The sequence below is a fragment of the Mirounga angustirostris genome, unplaced genomic scaffold (assembly GCF_029215605.1).
Source record: "Mirounga angustirostris isolate CCGP_5_RB_7025 unplaced genomic scaffold, mMirAng1.0.hap1 SCAF_5, whole genome shotgun sequence".
NCBI lineage: Eukaryota > Metazoa > Chordata > Mammalia > Carnivora > Phocidae > Mirounga > Mirounga angustirostris.
Window position 1 is genome coordinate 52,624,393 of NW_026991713.1, and position 18,923 is coordinate 52,643,315.

At 43.7% G+C, this 18,923-nt stretch overlaps 1 protein-coding gene across 6 annotated transcripts in view; it reads left to right on the forward strand.

The window, feature by feature from the left end:
• Positions 1-18,923, forward strand: part of PPM1H (protein phosphatase, Mg2+/Mn2+ dependent 1H) — a 245,251-nt gene that overhangs the window by 143,616 nt on the left and 82,712 nt on the right. For all 6 annotated transcript variants that reach the window (XR_010411481.1, XR_010411482.1, XM_064590970.1 and 3 more), the window contains exon 5: positions 14,633-14,717. Coding sequence is in view for 4 of the 6 variants with exons in the window: in XM_064590970.1 (XP_064447040.1) it covers positions 14,633-14,717 (85 nt within the window). In the remaining 2 variants the exon portion in view is untranslated. The remainder of the gene's footprint in view (positions 1-14,632; positions 14,718-18,923) is intronic.

The following is an 18,923-nucleotide window of genomic DNA, read 5'->3' on the forward strand; positions in this document are numbered from 1 at the left end:
TCTTAACTCCATACTGTTGGTCTGAGTATTTGCAAAATAGCAAAAACATAAAGTCCAAAATAGGTTTCTTCACCTGTAAATGTCCAAGAGATTTCCTATCCGCGCAATGAGGCCGTTAGGGAAGGCTGTAGAGGGGCAGCCACATTCTGCAGAGGTGAGTTAAAACTCAGTCTGATTTTTGGAACATCCACGGAGGAATAAGAAGCTGTGTGACCAAGACCTAGAAACTCTTATTTCTCAAGTCCTATTGTGGACCCTGACTACCAATCCCAAAAAGGTAAATAAAGAAATCTATGGACAGAGGATAAGACAGGGGAACATGTTTTGTAAGTAACAGTGAGTCTTCATGAGCCATGCTAGCACATGTCAGAATCTTCTTTTATTTAAGCTGGAGTCAGGTGCAGGGCTTAGGACCAGAACAGCCTATGTGCCTCTTTCCGTCTCTAATCCTGGTGATGAGGGGAAGTCATTCTGGAGAGGCAGCAAACACAGAAGTAAGAATGAGAGCCAGAACAAGAAAACCCTCAAGTGTCCAATCAGAACCAGTTGAAGTAGTAGGAACACACCCCGAGTTCTCTTATTTGGCAAACTATTTAGAGAAGAGCCAGAATGGAGAAAGGCAAAGAGTGGGGAGGGAGAGAAAGCTTAGCTTTCTTTGAGGCAGCTTCCACTGCAGTGTCCACCCCCTTTACTGCTGCAGCGTTGTGAATGAGAGCATTTCAGAAAAGAAAATGGAGTCAGAGAGAGAGAGAGAGAGATATGCATGGTGTGACTTTTCCCCAAGAGAGAGCAGGTCCGAATTTTACCTGACAAGGGTTCTGGGAGTAGGGCATGAGGCTACCAAGAGTGGAACTTATTGTGTCCCCAGGCTCAGTCAGGTGCATCTATCCCTGAATCCAACCCACACTTGATAGAAAAGTGAGATGTTAAGAGCTATTCCTTCCCTAGTCTCATTTGAGAATTACTGCACAGTTACCTACTCTTGGAGAACAACAATCCATATTATTACATAAAAGCTCAGAAAAGTCATGTGACAAAGAATGGTGTTTCTCAGACTCTTCTGAGCATGAATTTTTTTTGGTGGCTTCCTACTGTCTCTCATAAGAGCTTTCCATGGAGGCCAACTTCAGTTCATTGACTTACTCTGTGAAGAGTTCACCAGGTAAATGAGGGAATGGACCCATCTTTCTATGTTCTTACTTAATATTTACATCCACCTTTTCTATCTACATTCCCTGGAGTACTTGTTTCAATTCCATAGTTTTGACTACCACGTAAATGTAACTATTCCCAAGTCTGTTTTTCTAACGCTGACCTCTTTCTTGAGCATCACGCCCACGTCCCTCCACCGGGGCATCAGGCACATGCCTCGAATTCAACATGCAAGGTCAGAATGCAGTATCCTCTTCACCAGATTGGCTTCTTTCCCGTCTCCCTGTCATTAGTGACATCATCGCCCTCCAGGGACAAAGTTGGGAGCCTCAGTGGATTCCCGGACATTTCGTTTCCTTTACCCGAGAGGATATATTTAAAAATTATGTGCATATGATAAATACAGATAGAATAAAAACATTTTAATGTATTTTATCTCTGAGATTTCTATCTATTCCCATAGACATAGTCCAGACTCTCATTTTTCATTTGGACAATTGCAATAGCCTTAGGTAAATTGTGGGTTAAGCACGATTCTTGTAAGTAAAGGGAATTTGGCATGAGAACCTTTTATATATCTTTGTCAAGATAAAATCTTAAATTAAGATATGCTTAGAAAAATGTTGAGATTATGGCATTAATATTAATGAACAGGGTGGGGTTTTAAAGCTAGTGATTAAGAGAAGCAGGAATGTTCCAGTACTACCCTATCAATCTGCCTTGTTTTCTATGGAATTCTGGAGGGATCTGAACACATGTTTGGAAATGACAATGGGAAATCAGCATACCATTTTATCATTAAAGCCTACGGGAGGCCACCTAAGTACAATTCATTTTTTCATTTATACAGTTCTTTAGGGTCACAACTATGGACAGTTATTGTACAAAATAACACAGTTCCAAGTAACTGTTTTAGTTTGACTTGGGATATGCAAATTTCTTTTAATGATTCAATCAGCATCATTAATAAATTATACTTGACAAACAAAAAAACCCTAAAAAACCCAAAATATACATAAAGTCTCTTGCACATAAACTCATCTAATCTGAAGAAAGTGGTATTGCCCCATTTTTCAAATGGGGAAAACAAGTCACAGAGTGGCTGATTTTCCCAGTGTAGCTAGTTCATAGCTTGAACTAGACTTTGGACTCCAAGCCCTGGTTACTTTCCACTCCACTTCCACTGGCTCCCCAAACCTAACTGATGGTTATGTTCAGTGAATGAGAGATGGGCTTCCCAAGCCTTTGTTGTATAAGGACCTGGCATGGGCAACTATGAGCAGGTAGAACCAGAGAGGCCTTACAGGGAAGGCATCTAGGCTCTGTCCTAACCACGGGCCACAAGCAAGCCTACCTGCCCTGCGAGGTGAAGTCATGCAGCTTAATTTTGAACAGGGGCTATGGCAACAAGGATGCCTGTTTACTTACACAGTGTAAGTTGCAAGACCTTCTCAATACATTACACATTCTAGAATGAATTGTTCATGAATCTGACTTTGCCCTTACAGAGCAGATGTAGTTCTTGATTTATAGCACCATAAAGAAAAACAGTGAAGGATGCCTCAAGACTCTTGGCAGGCGAATATAGGCAAAGCTCCCCTATGTCCTTTTGAATTCCAGGGGTGGAAACTCATGGGCTTCGATCAATGCATAATGTGAAGATCTGAAAACTCTTTTCCCATTTCCAACCATAGAATCTTACTGATTTGATTTAAATAGAATTTCCTCTTGTTTGTTTTGTTGTGTTCTGAGCATGAAGAACTGGTCACCCACCATTCTTTGAATAAAACCATTTCAAATTGCGTGAAGGAGAGTATGATCAAATCATTCCTCATTCTTTCCTTCAGGCTGAAATACCACAGTTGCTTTAATTTCCTTCAAAGCATCTATTTTCCACCCCCCTTAAGTTGTTTTTATTTCTCTTCTTGGGATTCTGCTCATTTGCTCCGTTGCATCGCCTTTTTAAAGTGAAGAGGTCAAAATTGGACACAACTCTAACCTGGGTGTGACTAATGCAGAGCATTAGTAAAGAAGAGATTGCTTCCCAGACTCTGCATGTCCTACCTGCCTTGGCACACAAACACTGAGCTATTGTAGTCATCATTTATTTTTAAAAAAGGAGGGGGGTCCATCCTACTCCCAAAATGACTATTGTAGAGAAAACAATAAATACCTTCGGTGGCCTCACCCAGTCTAGCTACTTGCTATGGGGAGAAAAATGTGCTCATTTTGGGGCTTGAGAAGTGTGTATGCATCTGTGCTGGGGGGCTGTGCGTTGCTGTGGATTATAGGTATTGACCCTGCACTTGAGAAGAACCAGATCTATACCCTCTGATGCAAACGGAAAATGAACCTTTAAGTGTTCAATGTGAGGACTGAAATCAAAGCATACAGGCAAAACTTTCCAGCAATGTGCTTTTAAAACTGTGTAAAATGAGAAATGACTGTGGGATTTTCAGAAATAAATTTAGTTTGAACTCTGTGGTACTTGAAGAGAAAATTTTAAAACCCACCAGTGGCAATGGAAAATGGTGCAGCCACTTTGGAAAACCATTTGGCACTTCCTCAAAAAATTTAAACAAAGTTACCATGTGACTCAGCAATTCCACTCCCAGGCGTATAGCCAAGAGAATTAAAAGCATAATCACACAAAAACTTGTAAATGAACATTCGTAGCAGTGCTAATCGCAATAGCCAGAGTGGAAACCACCCAAATGTCCATCACCTGATGAACATGGATAAACAAAATGTGGTCTGTCTCTACAGTGGAGTATTCATTTAGCCATAAAAAGGAATAAAGTACTGATGCATGCTACAACAAGGATGAGCCTTGTAAACATTATGTTAAATGAAAGAAATTGGGCACAAAAGGTCATATATTATATGATCTCATTTATGTGATCTATCCAGACAGAATAGGCAAATCCATAGAAGCTGAGTAGATCAGTGGTTGCCAGGGGCTGAGGGGAGATGGGGGCAGGGGGAGTGACTGCTAATGGATACCGAAGGATGAGGGGTTCTTTCTGATGTGATGAAAATGTTCTGGAATTATATAGTAGTGATGGTTGAACAGCCTTGTGGATTTACTAAAAACCACTGAATAGCACACTTTAATTGGATGAACTTTATGAAATGTGGATTATAGGGGTTTTTTTTTTAAGTAGAACAAATAAGCCCACTGTTCATTTATAGATGGACCCCTTGTCATTTTTTTTTTAAGGAAGAATCACCTCAAAAATTTTCTTTAATGACTATGAGGCTTTTATTACTTTGGGAAATGTTGTGCTGGTGCATTGGGTTTCATGAATGTTGCTGGTAAAGCAAGATGTTTGTAGAAAGTGGCAGAATTATGACATTGAGAAATTATTCTGAGTGGTATGAATACAGACTGGGCTGGTTGTGAGAAAAACAAGGAACATCCGATTCAGTTATGGCTGACAAATGGTCACTTATTTGTGCTGCTACTTAAAGATTGGTATTTTTTCCCTCCGGATTGTTTGTGTGTGTGTGTGTGTGAATATTTTTGCTGGGAAACTTAACTGTGTGCTTGAGGCTCTGTTAAATGAATCGTCGTATTTGCAAACTTTTTCTTCAGTATCCATTCTGAAAATGGAATGACTAGAAACACACCCAAACTAATTCCAGGCTTGTGGGATTATTTTTTCCCTTCATCTATTTTCTGGTACCTCTAATTAGCCTCGACAGCCTGGCTGTCCTCTGACGGTGGTAACCCCGCTTGTTCCGTCAGCTGCCCTGCTTTCTTTTCTGTCGACACATTTCTAATATCTTTGAAGGAGACAGACGCTTCTGCTGCATCCCAACAGGACTCACAAGGTCTGAAGCTTTTTGACAAAATGGATGCCTCCTCCCTGTATTTTGGAATTGATATACACTGTCAAAAAGGGTTTTCCGAATGGTTTCTCTTTGTTGTCACCTTGTATCAGATTTTCTCCTCCATTCTGGAAATGTGCAGTTTAATGTTGCGTTTCCAATCACTTTCAGCTGAAAAAGTGTGTAATGGAATCAGGGCATCCCATGAATACTCTTAACAGTGTGGAAGATGCCTTTTGTTTGCAGCTCTGCGTTCCAAGGGGACTGGTGACAACAGTGAAATTACATTGGGGGGCTTGCTCGATAATGGGCTCCTTGTCCCTTATGATTTAAGAGATGCACTAAGGGTGACTTCTCCCATCTTCGCACTTCGGTATTGGTTTATATTTATTCGAATCTAAATTGTGGCAATTGCCACCTCCTGAGAAGAAAAGCAGTTACTGTACCAGTTTGTCCCTATTTCTCTACCCCACATACCTGAGGCTTATTTTCAGAATCGTTTAAATTCAGACTTGAAAGATGCCTGGGAAACGATCTGGTCCCATCTCTCATTTTTCTAGGCAAGAGCTCCAAAGCCCAGAGACAAAGACGGGCATGAGGTGGGGCTGGCACCTACAAATTTTGATTCCCAGGCCAGTTCCATTTCTGCCATACCGTGTGGCCTTGCCACCACGGATAATGCACACATACGTGCATCCCTCCTATGCCATGGACTTTTGGAGCTGGGAGAGGGTTCAGCAATTAGCCATCGCCCTGCAGGATGTCTTTGACAGTATCACCTCCTGGGTAAACTGTCAGAACTTACCACAACCCAGAGAGGGTAGATAGTGCAGAACCTCCCTCCTGTGTATTCGTGCGTCATACATTCACACGTAATGACACGCATGGGTGGGTTCCATGCTGCCGGGCTGGCTGACCTCTAAACAGTGAGAGATTGGAATGAAGTTCTGTGTGGGACTCTTTCAAACGTGAGCCTCAAAGCACTTTCTTTGCTGGCCGGCTGTTCCCATGCCTCAGAGAGAAGAAATCAAGGGATGGCAAGATGAAGCACCTTAGTTTCAATTCTGACTTCAAGAGTGAGCTTGATTCCTCACTTCTGTTTTGCTTGGAAGACTTTTCATATCTCTCATTCCATGGAAACTGGACTGCTGGACACCATTACCTGCTTTTTAAGAGCAGCAGCTTGGCAATTTTTTATTTCTTTTCCATTTCTGCTCTGCAGAGGGTACCAGTGTTAAACTTGGAGGGGTGTGTGTGTGTGTGTGTGTGTGTGTGTGTACATGTATGTGTACTTACATGTGGGTACGTATATATAAAGTGTATTTATAAAAATCTATATATATCCATTTTTCCCACTCTTTGTGCCACTTGGAGAAAGCCTTCTATTGAGGTGGACAATTAAATACTTATTAGTTGTCCTCATACCATGTCTGTATGGCATCTATTTGCAAAGTCACATGACTGTGAATTTGGGGATTTTGTTTGGTTTTGAGGCCAAAGGATTTACCTCGAAGAGGCTGAAGGGCTGAGAGGTCATCTGCCTAGGCATGTGCCTGGTGGAGCGTGCGCTTCTAGGCTTCCTGAGGGTTATAGAAAGGGAGCGCTGACAAAAGTTTTCCTGCATTTGCCCTGTAATTCTCCAAATGTCATCATCTTCTTAAAACAATGTCATTTTTAAATGACATTGTAAAATGTCTTACAACAAAGACATTTTGGGGCTTAACCAGTTTGTATTTTTATAAGAAAATCCAGCCACTGGTTTCTCAGTTAGTGGCTCCTGACACAGCTATGGGATCCCTCTGCCATTGTGCCTGACCTCCGACTGATGACCTCTGACGTGTGATTGGGCCACTGGGTAAAGTTTTGTGGACCAGTGCTTGGGGCATATACAGGATTTACAAAGATTGGTAGTGGAACAAAGATGAACCTGCACTTTGTAGGACTTTAGGTCTTCTAGGAATATCTGGCCAAATACGGGCAAACAAAAGGAGCATACATTCCTGGTAGCAGTCAAATAACAAAAAGATATGGGAAGAAAAATTAACGCTCCCACTTCCATACGTTTCTCCCTGCTCAATCAAACATATTTATCCTGTCAAGCACCCAGGTGTCACGGTGGTCCAATGAGGGCAATGAGCCAAACTGAAGGTAGCAGTCAACCTTTATTCACTTCCTGTGATCCTGCAGGCAAGAGGCAGAGAAAAAGAAAAGTCCCAGCTCCCCTGTGTTCCATTTCCCCGTGAAGGGCACCTGGGCAGGCGAGGGTCAGTTGGCATGGAACACAGACCACAGGGTATCTTCTCGCTGCTGGGGAGCTCTGGACAAAAGGCCTCAGCCTTTTAAACCAGGGGGTGGTGCGGTGGGGGGAGGGGGAAGAAGGGGAAGGAGTCTAAGTGGAAAAGTATGAGTGAGAATGGAGAAAAGTGCTGGAGCCAGGATTCCCACAGAGCTGCGGAGCTGCTGGGGCTGGGAAGGTAGATTTGCACATAAATGAGGCTGCTGGGGAAGGGGGTGGGGGGCAGAGCCCTTATCTGCCGCTCCCTCCCGGGGGCTTCCTGCTGAGACTGCAGCACATGGCCTGGGCACCCAGTCTGGTGGGGAGGGTGGCTTCCTTGGAGGGGGCCTGCCTGGTGCCACCTTTGTAACTGCTGGGGGATGGGGGGGGTGGCTCCTGAAGGAGCACACCGGGTTTTGGCCTGGGATCAGAATCCTCATATATGGGGTATCTGTGGATAGTTTTTGTTTTTACAGAAATGGGATTATGACACATACTACTCTGAAACTTGCTTTTCTCACTTAACAGTACATCATGTGTACCTCCAGGTCACCAGACATACCTAACTTTTTTTTGTGTTCTTAATGACTGTATAGTAATACGTTACGGATTACACACCAACCCATTCAGTATTTCCCCTTTTGATAAACATTGATAGACATTGTTTCAGTCTTTGCCGTGACAAATGATGTCAAGGATGAATTCTTATCTGTATATCCTGTGTTCTGAGTCTTCTGTTTTTCTAGGATATAGTCCCTAAAGTAGGATGACTGAACCATCATTATAATAGATTTAAAAGGTATAACCGTTTACATTCCCATTAATTATGAGAATGGCTTTTTCCTTTCACCCTGTAAGAACTACTACCCGTTGTTAATTTTTTCAACAAACATTTGCCAATCTGATGAGCAAAAGTTATATGTTATTTTTACTTTAATTTGCATTTTCCTGGACTAGTGAGATTGAGCATCTTTTCATGTGTTTATTGAACATTTGCATTTTCCCTTCTGTCAGTTGCCTAATCATATCTTTTACCCATTTTTTTTTTTCCCTTTGCTTGTTTGTCAGATGCCTCTTGGAGAGTGTCAATCCTTCTCTGAGGTGGGATTTCACAGGAGTTGGTGTGATCCCCTTAACAGAAGTTGTAAAATCGAGTGAATATTTGAAACGAGCATCTCATTTGACCCCTTATTTTTCTCTTGACCAGTTAATGATTTGACTAACTTGGGGAACAAAACGTTGGTCTTTTTGACTCCAAATTGTGACATTAGAGGATAGAAATAGCCAGGTTTTCAAGAAATTGTCTCAAAATTCTCATCAGTCAGCAATAAATTGCTTTTATTGTCTCATGTGGCTGTTTGGGGAGGGTGGGAGAACATTTAAAAAACGTTTAACGTCTTTGCTTTACCTTCTCTTCTCCCATCTTTGCAGTTGACTGCTAAGAACACATTAGACCTTAGCCTTCACCATGTGACAAATAGGGTTCCATCTCATGCTGGACAGGAAATGAAAGCGTGTATATTTCAGTTTCAGTCTCTGTGCCTGAAAGGCTAGCCTTAACTTTGGGGAATATGCTTAGGAACCACCCTCTGTATGGTAAAAGATACCAGATAGGAAGTGGTTGCCTGTTGATTAAATTACCCCAACCCTAGGAACCTCCTCACTTAATCTTTGGCCAATCTCTAAGTAAGGACATGGGATGTCATCCAAAATCTGACCGTAGTCCTATCTATAGGTCCTGATCTGAGGGCCCAGAAGAAAGGTCAGGGCATATGCCTAATTCTCCTTGATTCTTACTGCTGCCACAGCTTTTTTTGGTTTTGTTTTAAATAGTTTTCCTTAGGAAAAAACAGCTCATAAAATAATGAAGTAGAAGATATGAAGTATCCAAGGATCCTACGATGACAGAATGTAGCTTTAAAGCATTTCTCTAGTTTATTGGTTGTTTAGTGCGAGATTTGTCAGCCTTCACACGCACTCTGTTCCCTTTGAAACCCATTCCCTCTCACTGCCCTGCTCCAGATTGGAGACCAGCACTCTGACACAATTGATCCCAAGATCAGAGGGATGAAAGAGCGAAAGATCAAAAGGAAGCCAGGAAGCACATAGGAAGAGGCATCATGATTTAGGGACTGGAAAGTCTGACTGCCAAACATGCTGTCATCTTTAATCCATGGGTGTCTCATAAAGGAAGAACTTGGTAGTTCAAACAGAAATGAAGAATGTTCTGTACATAGATGGATTTGATATAAAGATCTATTTAAGAAAGTAATTAGCTAAGGTTAGCCCAGCAGTGAATATTGGAATTGAAGGCTGATACCTCACTGTGTGTGAATTTGAAATTTAAAAAAACCGAGTAAACATAGTGGCTATGTTCCCTCTCTCCTGCTTACTAAGGCCAAGGGTTCTGCCTCGTTTGCCTTTATCTCTCAAGTCACTTTTTTAGTGATGACCTAGCCAGAATGACATCCTTTTACATGCATTGTCTTTTTGTAAAACCAGTGAAAAGGCATATGGATATTTAAAGGTCCAGACTGTATACAGTTAGACAATTACAGACAATAATGCTGTTACTAGGAAAAGTGTTATTCAGGGCCTTCGCTCTGGATACATCTGTTGATCCACCCAAGTGTAGCTCACTCACTCTTTATCCACATAGTCATTTATCCATCAGCAGTCACTGTGTGTCTGTCACAGGCCAGGCATTGTGTGCTAGAGATTCGGAGACAAGGACTCAGGCTCTGACCAGAAAATGTGCTCAGGTAGTTAGAGAAGCCATGGGAGCAGCCGTCGTGGTGAGGATTGGTGAGGGCTGTGGAGTACAACACCATGGTAGCACAGAGAAGGGGCCTTGGAGATAAAGCAGAAAGGCAAAAGAAGGCATTCTCCAGGGTTGATGGACTCTCGAGAGGAATAGCTTGTCCAGAGGAAAGGTGAGGTAGATGTGTAAGAATAACAAGAGTGAGGCTTAAACAGAGGCAAAACGCAGATAATGATGGATTTTGGAAATGCTGGGGAGCCATGAGGGAGCTTTCAGGAGGGGATGTGACTTGGTGAGAATCATGCTTTAAAATCACCGTGGTGACCATGTATGGGGTCAGAGGAGGGCAGAAGTGGGAGCAGCAGAGAGCTCCTGAGTTATGTGGACAGACTCTGATCAGGCCTGGAACCAAGGCACTAATGGTGGGAGTCAAGGAAAGGAGGTGAAATTTACCTGATGTGGTGCCTGTTTGGATGGACAGGTGACTAGGTGGGAAGGAGTGCTTTTCCCTGAGATGGAGAATGCTGGAAGGACAGATCTGCGGGTGGGATGGGGTAGGACTATCAGTTAAGTTTGAAACATGCTGAATGTTTGAGATGAGATGATGGTGAGTACTCAAGTGGAGATAAGTGTTGGTGGTTGTCTGTTCCAGGCTGGAGCACAGCAGGGATGTAAGGGCTGCAAAGGATATTTGGAGTCATTGGCATATGTGGTTGTGTTGAAGCCATTTACTCATTCAGTAAATGTTAAGGGTGTGCAGTCTGGGCCAGCTTCATGGGTGTGCGACCTGTGGTTCACACAGGCCTCACTCTAGGAAGGGCCCCACATTGGGTTTAATGCTCTGTTGTCACCATCTTAAAATTCTCATTAATTTTTATTTATTTATTTATTTATTTTTAAAGATTTTATTTATTTGACAGAGAGAGACACAGCGAGAGAGGGAACACAAGCAGGGGGAGTGGGAGAGGGAGAAGCAGGCTCCCTGCTGAGCCGGGGGCCCGATGTGGGACTCGATCCCAGGACCCCGGGATCATGACCTGAGCCGAAGGCAGACGCTTAACGACTGAGCCACCCAGGCGCCCCTCTCATTAATTTTTAAACAAGAGGCCCTGCATTTTTATTTTGCACTGGACCCTGGAAATTAAGTACCCAGTCCTGCTTATCATAGCTTGCCCCTGTGTACAGTAGCGAGGCTACAATGTTGAGTAAGACAGCCATGGTTCTTGCCTTAGGAGCTCACAGACCAGCATGTTAGGTCATCAGTAACAAAATGTGATGTGCTCTGTATTAGAAGTACCAGGCTCAGGGAGCATGTGGGAGAGGCTGTTAAACCTAATCTTGGGGGTTAGGGAGTTAGGAAATGAGATTGCCCAAGAAGAGGAGTAGAGAGACAAAATGGTAGCCCATAACACCAGAGGAGGCATAGAGGAGTCTGAGAAGGAGGCCTCCAGGGACATACGGAATCCAGGAGAAGGAGTATCCCAGAAGCCAGGATCAGGAGAGACTGTCAAACGCTGCCAAGCAGATTAGGAATGAGGTCATGTCGAGTGGCTATAGCAACAAAGAGGCCATTGGGTGATTCTGAGTTGGATAGAGAGAGGGGCAAGAATGGATTTACCTCTGTTTAAAGGATCAGTGGGAGGTAGGGAAGTACAGCCCTTAAATGTGGATTATCATCTTAATTGGAGAGAAAAGAAAACAGGCCCTGAAAGGTGGGCTTTGGATTAGGAGAGTATCGGTTTTTGTTCTGTTTTGTTTGATTGTAAACTGAAAGTGTGGTTTTTTAAAAATAATTTTATTTATTTGAGAGAGAGACAGAGAGTGAGAGAGAGAGCGCCCGAGTGGGGGGTGAGGGGCAGAGGGAGAAGCAGACTCCCTGCTGAGCAGGGGCTCCATCCCAGGACCCTGGGACCCTGGGCCCATGACCTGAGCCAAAGGCAGACACTTAATGCTTAACCGGCTGAACCACCCAGGTGCCCCAACTGAAAGTGTTTTGAGCGTAGGTTTGAAGTGGGCCTGTGGGCAGAGCCAGAGGTACAGAGAGGGAATAACTAATATAGGGAAGACCTGTGTGGGGAGTGATGGACGGACGCACCCTGGTCAGGAAGAGAAGAGAACAGGATAGCAGAGGGAACAGGTACATTTCTAGGTGAAGACCCCTCTTTGCTCTGAAGTCAACCCCACTTTACTCATGCACGTGAGCGTCTGCTGCCTCTGTCTTCCTGCCTCGAATTCAAGGGGAAAACTTTTGTCTCCTGAGTTCTCTCATTTGTTCTCGTGTTCAACAAAGAGTTATGGGGCTGTGTGACAGGCGAAGCATTTGGAATATAAGAGCAAGCAAGGCCACTGACCTCGCACATAGGCCCTACAAGAGGAGCTTCCAGGGCCTGATGGCTCAGTGTCGGCTCCTCCCCACACACCCTCCCCCGTGGTCTCTGACACTGTCTTCTGTCCTCTCTACCTTCCTCTCTACTCATTATCTTTTCCTTCCTTCCCAGAGAGCCAACTTTCCTAGTTGGAGCCTGGAAGCTGCAATTCAGGGACCATGTAGAAAAGGGGAAGAAAAAGAGTGAAAACTAGCTGTAAGCAAAGTTTTGAAAGAGAAGTTTGCCTTTGAAATTTATTGCCTAATGACTTTTGACCTTATACCCCTGGTTCTCAGGGCCCTTCATGCTATTTGAAATAAGGCTCTAAACCTAGAGCTTCCTTTCAAGCTCTCCAAGTCTCTCCATCCTCTATCAAAACTCCCATTCCCTTATGCAGGGAGTTAGCCTTAGCTGATTAATTAGGACAGAGACCGTTTGAGTGAACACACTGATTTGTGAATGGTGGGTATCACCTTTCTTGGGGGGGGGTTGCATTTTATAAGTGACTCTGGATTTATAAGAAGGAACTTTTAATTTGTCCTATTTTTGGCATCATGATAAAAGAAATGATACGAATATTACATCTTCTTCCCAGTCAGCTCCCCTAAAATTTTCCATTTTCTCATAGCTTCCACTGGTTTTCTTTTAGACCTGTTAATTCTCTAAAGCCCTGTGTGATGTTTGGTGTCATCCCCTCCCTTACCTGCCTTCCCACCAGTCTCTATGACAGCAACAACTGGGCACAGGTGGTGGGGGGTTGGGGAGAGGTTGGGACAGCTGCAGCCATTTACAGGGATTGCTTCTGAGTTGGAGACCACCTCTGTGGGGGGAGGGAGGGGTGCCTGGGGCCTCTTGGCACAAAGAATGCAGCTGACCCTAGAGTCAGCGACACATCGATCCAGAGCTGAGCTCGTGGAAGGCACTTCCCGTACTTGTGGCTCTTCACAGAGAAGTGTGTGGGATTCCAGGCCTCCTGCTCCCTGGTACCTGGGAGTTGTTGGGTTCATATAGAATGCAATTTGCAAGCCACTTCACCGATTGATAGCTGGAAAGTGGCTGCTAGGAACCACTTCAGAACAAGAAGATCTAGGAACAGGAGGCTCCATCTGGAATAGGCCTAGGAAACGTTGCTCCATGGTTATCAATACTGTGGCCTCTCCCTTAGATGTCTCCTTTGGGGAGCTCTGTTCTCTCAAATCCCTGAGTCAGCAGTAGGTTTTGGATACATTTTTGGAAGTGTGTGAATTTCCTAAGCTTCAGGATGAGATGAGAACATCCTTTCCTGGACCCAGGATACTACCCTAGAAACTCAGGAGTCAAAGTCAGGCTTCTCAGATTTTAACTTGCCTATGAAGCACCTGGGGATCATATTACAATGAAGATTCTGATAGAGTAAGTCTGGGGTGGAACCTGAGAATCTGCATTTTTAATAAGATCCCAGGCGAGGTCAGTGCTCCTGGCCCACAGACACTTGGAGTAACAAGGATCTGGAGCTGTACTGTCTACTACATTAAACACTAGCCACTCATGACTGCTTAAAGATAAATGAATTAAAATTAAGATAAAAAATTCACTTTCTCAGCTGCACTAACCATAATTTAGATGCTCATTACCCACATGTGGCTAGTGGCTGCCATATTAGATTACATAGATTAACATATTTCCATTATCATAGAAAGTTCTATTGAAGAGCACTAGTCTGGAGTAAGCCTCAATTTCCATCATTCACTTATTCATCCATTTATTCACTGAGCATCTATTATGTGCCAAAGGATGGTTGGTGCTGGCTGTTAAGGAATGGTTCCAGCTAGCAAAAAAAGTAAATGTAAGCTAACCAGAATGTAATGTTCTTAAAGTAAAGATACCTATAATATGGTGAGGGACCACAGTTGGTAGCAGTGAATGTTGCCATGCAGGAAAAGGTGTCCCTTGGGCGTTCCATGTGTGTTCTTTTTTTTTTTTTTTAAGCTTTTATTTATTTATTTATTGAGAGGGAGAGAGAGAGTGCAAGTGCATGTGAGTTGGGGGGAGAGGGAGAATCTCAAGCAGACTCTGCTCAGAGCCTGATGCAGGGCTTGATCTCAGAACCCTGAGATTACAACCTGAACTGAATCAAGAGTCGGACGCTTAACTGACTGAGCCACCCACGCACCGCTCATGTGTGCTCTGAACTAAGCTGTGGAGTTGTCATAGAATTGAGGTACGTATGGGGTTGGCTACTGACAATACAATTTTTTACCCTTTCAGGGCCATAATCATCAGAAATGGAGAAATCATCCCCATGTCTTCAGAATTTACCCCCGAGACTGAACGCCAGCGACTTCAGTACCTGGTAAGAGTCATGTCGGTTTGGCAGAGCGCCGTGGCATCAGGGATGGTGTCGGAGCTGTTTTGGAGGAACGTGTTGCTATTGACATGGGAGCAGGCCCACGGCAGTCAAACGACATATGGTATTAACTCCCCCCCACACACCTTCTGGATCACACACCCTGGCTCCGTGTGTGACGACACACTCCACCTCCGTGAATTTATTACTGTGGCTGTTTTTCTCCCATCTGTAACCAGTCGAAGACACGATGTGCTCTGTTGCTTTTAATGGCTTGGTATGTACAGTATGAAATGGGGTGTTGGATAACACAGTTACCTTTCTTCCTTGGCCTGCTACGCACTTGAACTCAAAATGGCTCAGTCCTGAGGAGGACGGCAACCCCAAGATCCTGCTGACACCCCACCACTTCACATGCAGATAGGAAGTCTCAAGGGCCCTTTGGGAAAGATGCAGGTGTCAGATAATCTGTTTTTGTTCTGAAAATAAGTTCTCTGTGTAGAGCACCCTCTTTGGAGTGAAATTATGAGTAGGCTATAGGAGGGCTATTTGGTTTTTTGGATCTTGAGCATTTTTGCTTCACCTTGAGATTTGAGTTTTCTGGAAAAGAGAACGCACTTCCCTGTCCTCAAATTCCAGGGTTAGGGCATTGGCTTCAGATCTCAGTTCAGTGACAGTGGCAATCATGCGAGGTTACTTTGGGCATCTTTGGGGACTGACAGCATGAATAGTAGTTCTATGGATGAAGTATTTTCTTGCCAACTGGCTTTCTTTTTAGACAACGCAGCTGAAGTAGTGATCCTCTGCTCTTAGGAAAAAAATTGATCCAGGCTACTCAAAAAGGACTTTGCTCATGTCTTTGAATTTCACATGTGTGAACAGTCCAGGTCTGATTACTTTGGCCAATTTAGGAAGTGGCTGTGCACTTTCCCTTAATTCCCTTGTCTGGTTAGTTTGTTTTACTTAATATCTAAGCTGTGTTGCTCTGGTACATAATGATAGTGGGAATCCAAACCCAATGTAAAAAGATTTTTTTCACTCTTTTACCAACTGTTGTTCTCTGACCTTTCTGTTGTTTTTTTCAAGCGAATAAACTTGTGGCCACTCCTGGGAAGGCCAGGCTTGAGAGCTCTCATTCTCTTTGGCAGTCTAGGCAGGCGGAAGGGATCCTGCAGCAGCCGCAGAAGATCCTCATTCCCGTCCCAACTCTGTGACTTGCGGGCTGGGTAACCTTGTGCAAGTCTCTTAACCTTTCCAGACCTCGGTTTGTCACTTACACAGTGGGAAGCTAGACTAGGGGTCACCAAGGACCTTCAGGCTGCGAGGTCCTTCCAAGTAGAGTTCATAACAGCTGCCCTCCTTGTCTGGCTCTCTCCAATCCATCTTCCACAAAGCCACCCAAGTGATCTGATCATGAACTGTGTCACTCCCCTGCCTAAAATCCTTTTGGCTCCTCATAGTGTACGGAATGCAGGCCACCCTCGGCAGACCCAGAATCATGGTCCCCATCCACCTCTCCTGCATCGTTTCTCTGCTGCCCCTACCAACGCCACCACGCATCTCAGGCTGTAGGCAGAGAACCACCTTCCTTTTCTGGGGCACACCTTGATCTCCCAGACCTGCATGCCTTTGGACATATGCTCTGCCTGGGTGGCCCTTCCCCAGGGAAAGTGCTCTTCATGCTTTGAGACCCCAGCATAAACGTCACATCCCCTAGGAAGCATCCCCTCCCTCTCCCAGGGGTGGGTGGAAGTGCCCCACAGAAGTCTGTGGCATGGCTCTGAGCTGATGCTATTGTATTGCTGGTTGCCATCTCTCTTTCTCCTTCCCAACTGAGTCCCAGAGGGCAGGCTCCTTGCCTTAGTCACTTCATGTTGTACCCAGCATGGAGGACATACTGAATCGGGATTCGTTGACTCAGTGAAAGAAAGACCCAATACTTGTATTGACATCTGGATCATTACCACACAGTCCTCTCCCCTCCTCCTTCCCCTGAAACCTCTCACATCCCTTTGCCTTGCCATGCTCGACTACACCCTGTCTTCATCACCTCCTTGCCCTTTCATGAAAACGGTGTCCTGTTTTCTTACTCAAGCCAATGGGAAACAGCAGGTTGATTTTTTTTGCTTTGAAATAGTTTCACATTTTCATGTTACAAGAATGGTATAGAGAGTTCAAAATATTAACTTTTAAGGAGGGATGGGAATGCTGACATTTATCAGATTCCTAAGTATTGGTGGTATATTTTTCGATGGTTGCACTGAGATGTGTATTTCTTCTGATCTCAGCTTTGTCATGTAACTGTGTGATTTCAACAAGGCCCTTCACTGATCCCCAGCTTCATCACCAGTAACGGACATAGAAAGCCTTAGAAGACAAGTATAAAGATTAAGTGAACACTACATGCAGAATTCTTTTGTGCACAGAGTACTCATTTGATTATTGTTTGATGAATCAGTCTTGCCACTTCAAATCCTACTGGCCTGCAAACCACAATAATTCTTTTTCCTTATTTTTAATTTAAGAATCACTCCTTATGTTCCTAAGATTAATGTCTATTTTTGTGTCACTCTTGAACAATCAGTGTGTACACTCTTAGCCCACAGAACTGAGCCTAATTGCTGAATTTCTAAAAGGTAAGAAAGTTGTCCCCATTCTTTTTAATCCTTACTCCTAAATCATGTATGTTTCTCTGGTTTATAACTATTCTTCCCAGACAAGAGGAGTGTAAATGACCAGAACATAAAATATCCTGGTTGTCCAACTTCCTATTCTGTCAGGAGTCTAGAAATGTATGCTTTGAATTGAACAAATCCAGTAATAGTCACATGATCTGTGATGCAAATCTTTGTGGTGAAGGGTTTTTTTTGAGTGAAATTTTGAGAGAATTAAGGAATTTATAGTATAAAATAACCTTGTGGTGAAGCCTTTGTGGTAAAGCATTTGAGAGAATTAGGAGGTTTATAGCATAAAGTGTTAAAAATAATATCAGTTATGAGAGGAAAACAGTAGTGTGATGACTTCTCTCAGCCCAGCCCAGCCCAGGCATGAGCTATGTGATCCCAAGTCCCTCACACAATGTCTCTGAATCTCTCCTGGGTGAAATGTGTAAGAGACCTCCCTTGAGATACCCAGAACTGTAGGTTCGGAAATCAAAATGAAAAGTAATCCCATGGTAATATAAAATACAGTATATATCTTATAATTTTAAGTGCATCTAATCCTACCAGTTCATTTTGTTTGGAAGATCAGTTCCCTTGAACTAATTATGAAACACTTAAGTGCAATGGAGATTGTAGTATCCTTTACGTGATCTAAACGAGTTAGTACATCACTGGAAAGTTAATGATGTGTACTCCTTACTCTTAGGTCAAATTAAATTTTCTTTTTATGATGTGTGAAGAAACATTTTGATAGAATCATTAAAACTTCTAGGTCCCCAGAGACTTGACTTGAGCATGTGTCTGCAGTTTGATGTGTAGAAATGGTTAATGGTTTTCTTGGAGGTGGGGAAGATTCACAGTTCTCTGTACGTGAACCGTTTTGATCCACATCGAAGAGGAATGTTCTTGGTTTGTACAGTCTGGACATTTGGGGATTACAGAACTGGAAGCAGATTACAAGATGATGGATGTGGCAGGCATGTTAATTTTGTTTGGTCTTGCATCCTGACCTCGGGAGGGCCCTTCATGCTGCTCTCCGGTAATGTGAACTTTGTTCCATAGATTCTTGGGCAGGGTGATTAATCAGGCAGGCTTGAGGGTTTGACGTGTTCACATGGAATGTGGCAGGTGTGTGATGAAGGGGTCAGGGGTTGTAAACTTCTGCCCCTGAGCCAGGGAGAGTTGCTGTCCTGCAGTCATGAGTAAGCCTCGCTCTTCTGTCGCTGTGCCTTTTTTTTTTTTATTTTTAATGTTTCCAGGATGATTGAAATAAAATATTTAAGGAGGTCCACCAAGCTAAATGGAATGTTTGGATGAAGTCAGGGCGCAGATAGGAGGGAAAGCAGTCTGGTCGCGGTTGTGTCTTGGCGGAATTTACTGCTTTGATGCCGTGGCCTCCAGCAAACCACCCCCACCTTTGCTTCAGGTGACAGCCAGAAATGGATCTCCCTCAGGGGGACCTCCGCAGCCCCGAGGTGTGAGAGTGATGGCTTCCCCTCCATTCTGCCTAGACACGTTTATAAACTCTGATTTGATTACATTAAGATGT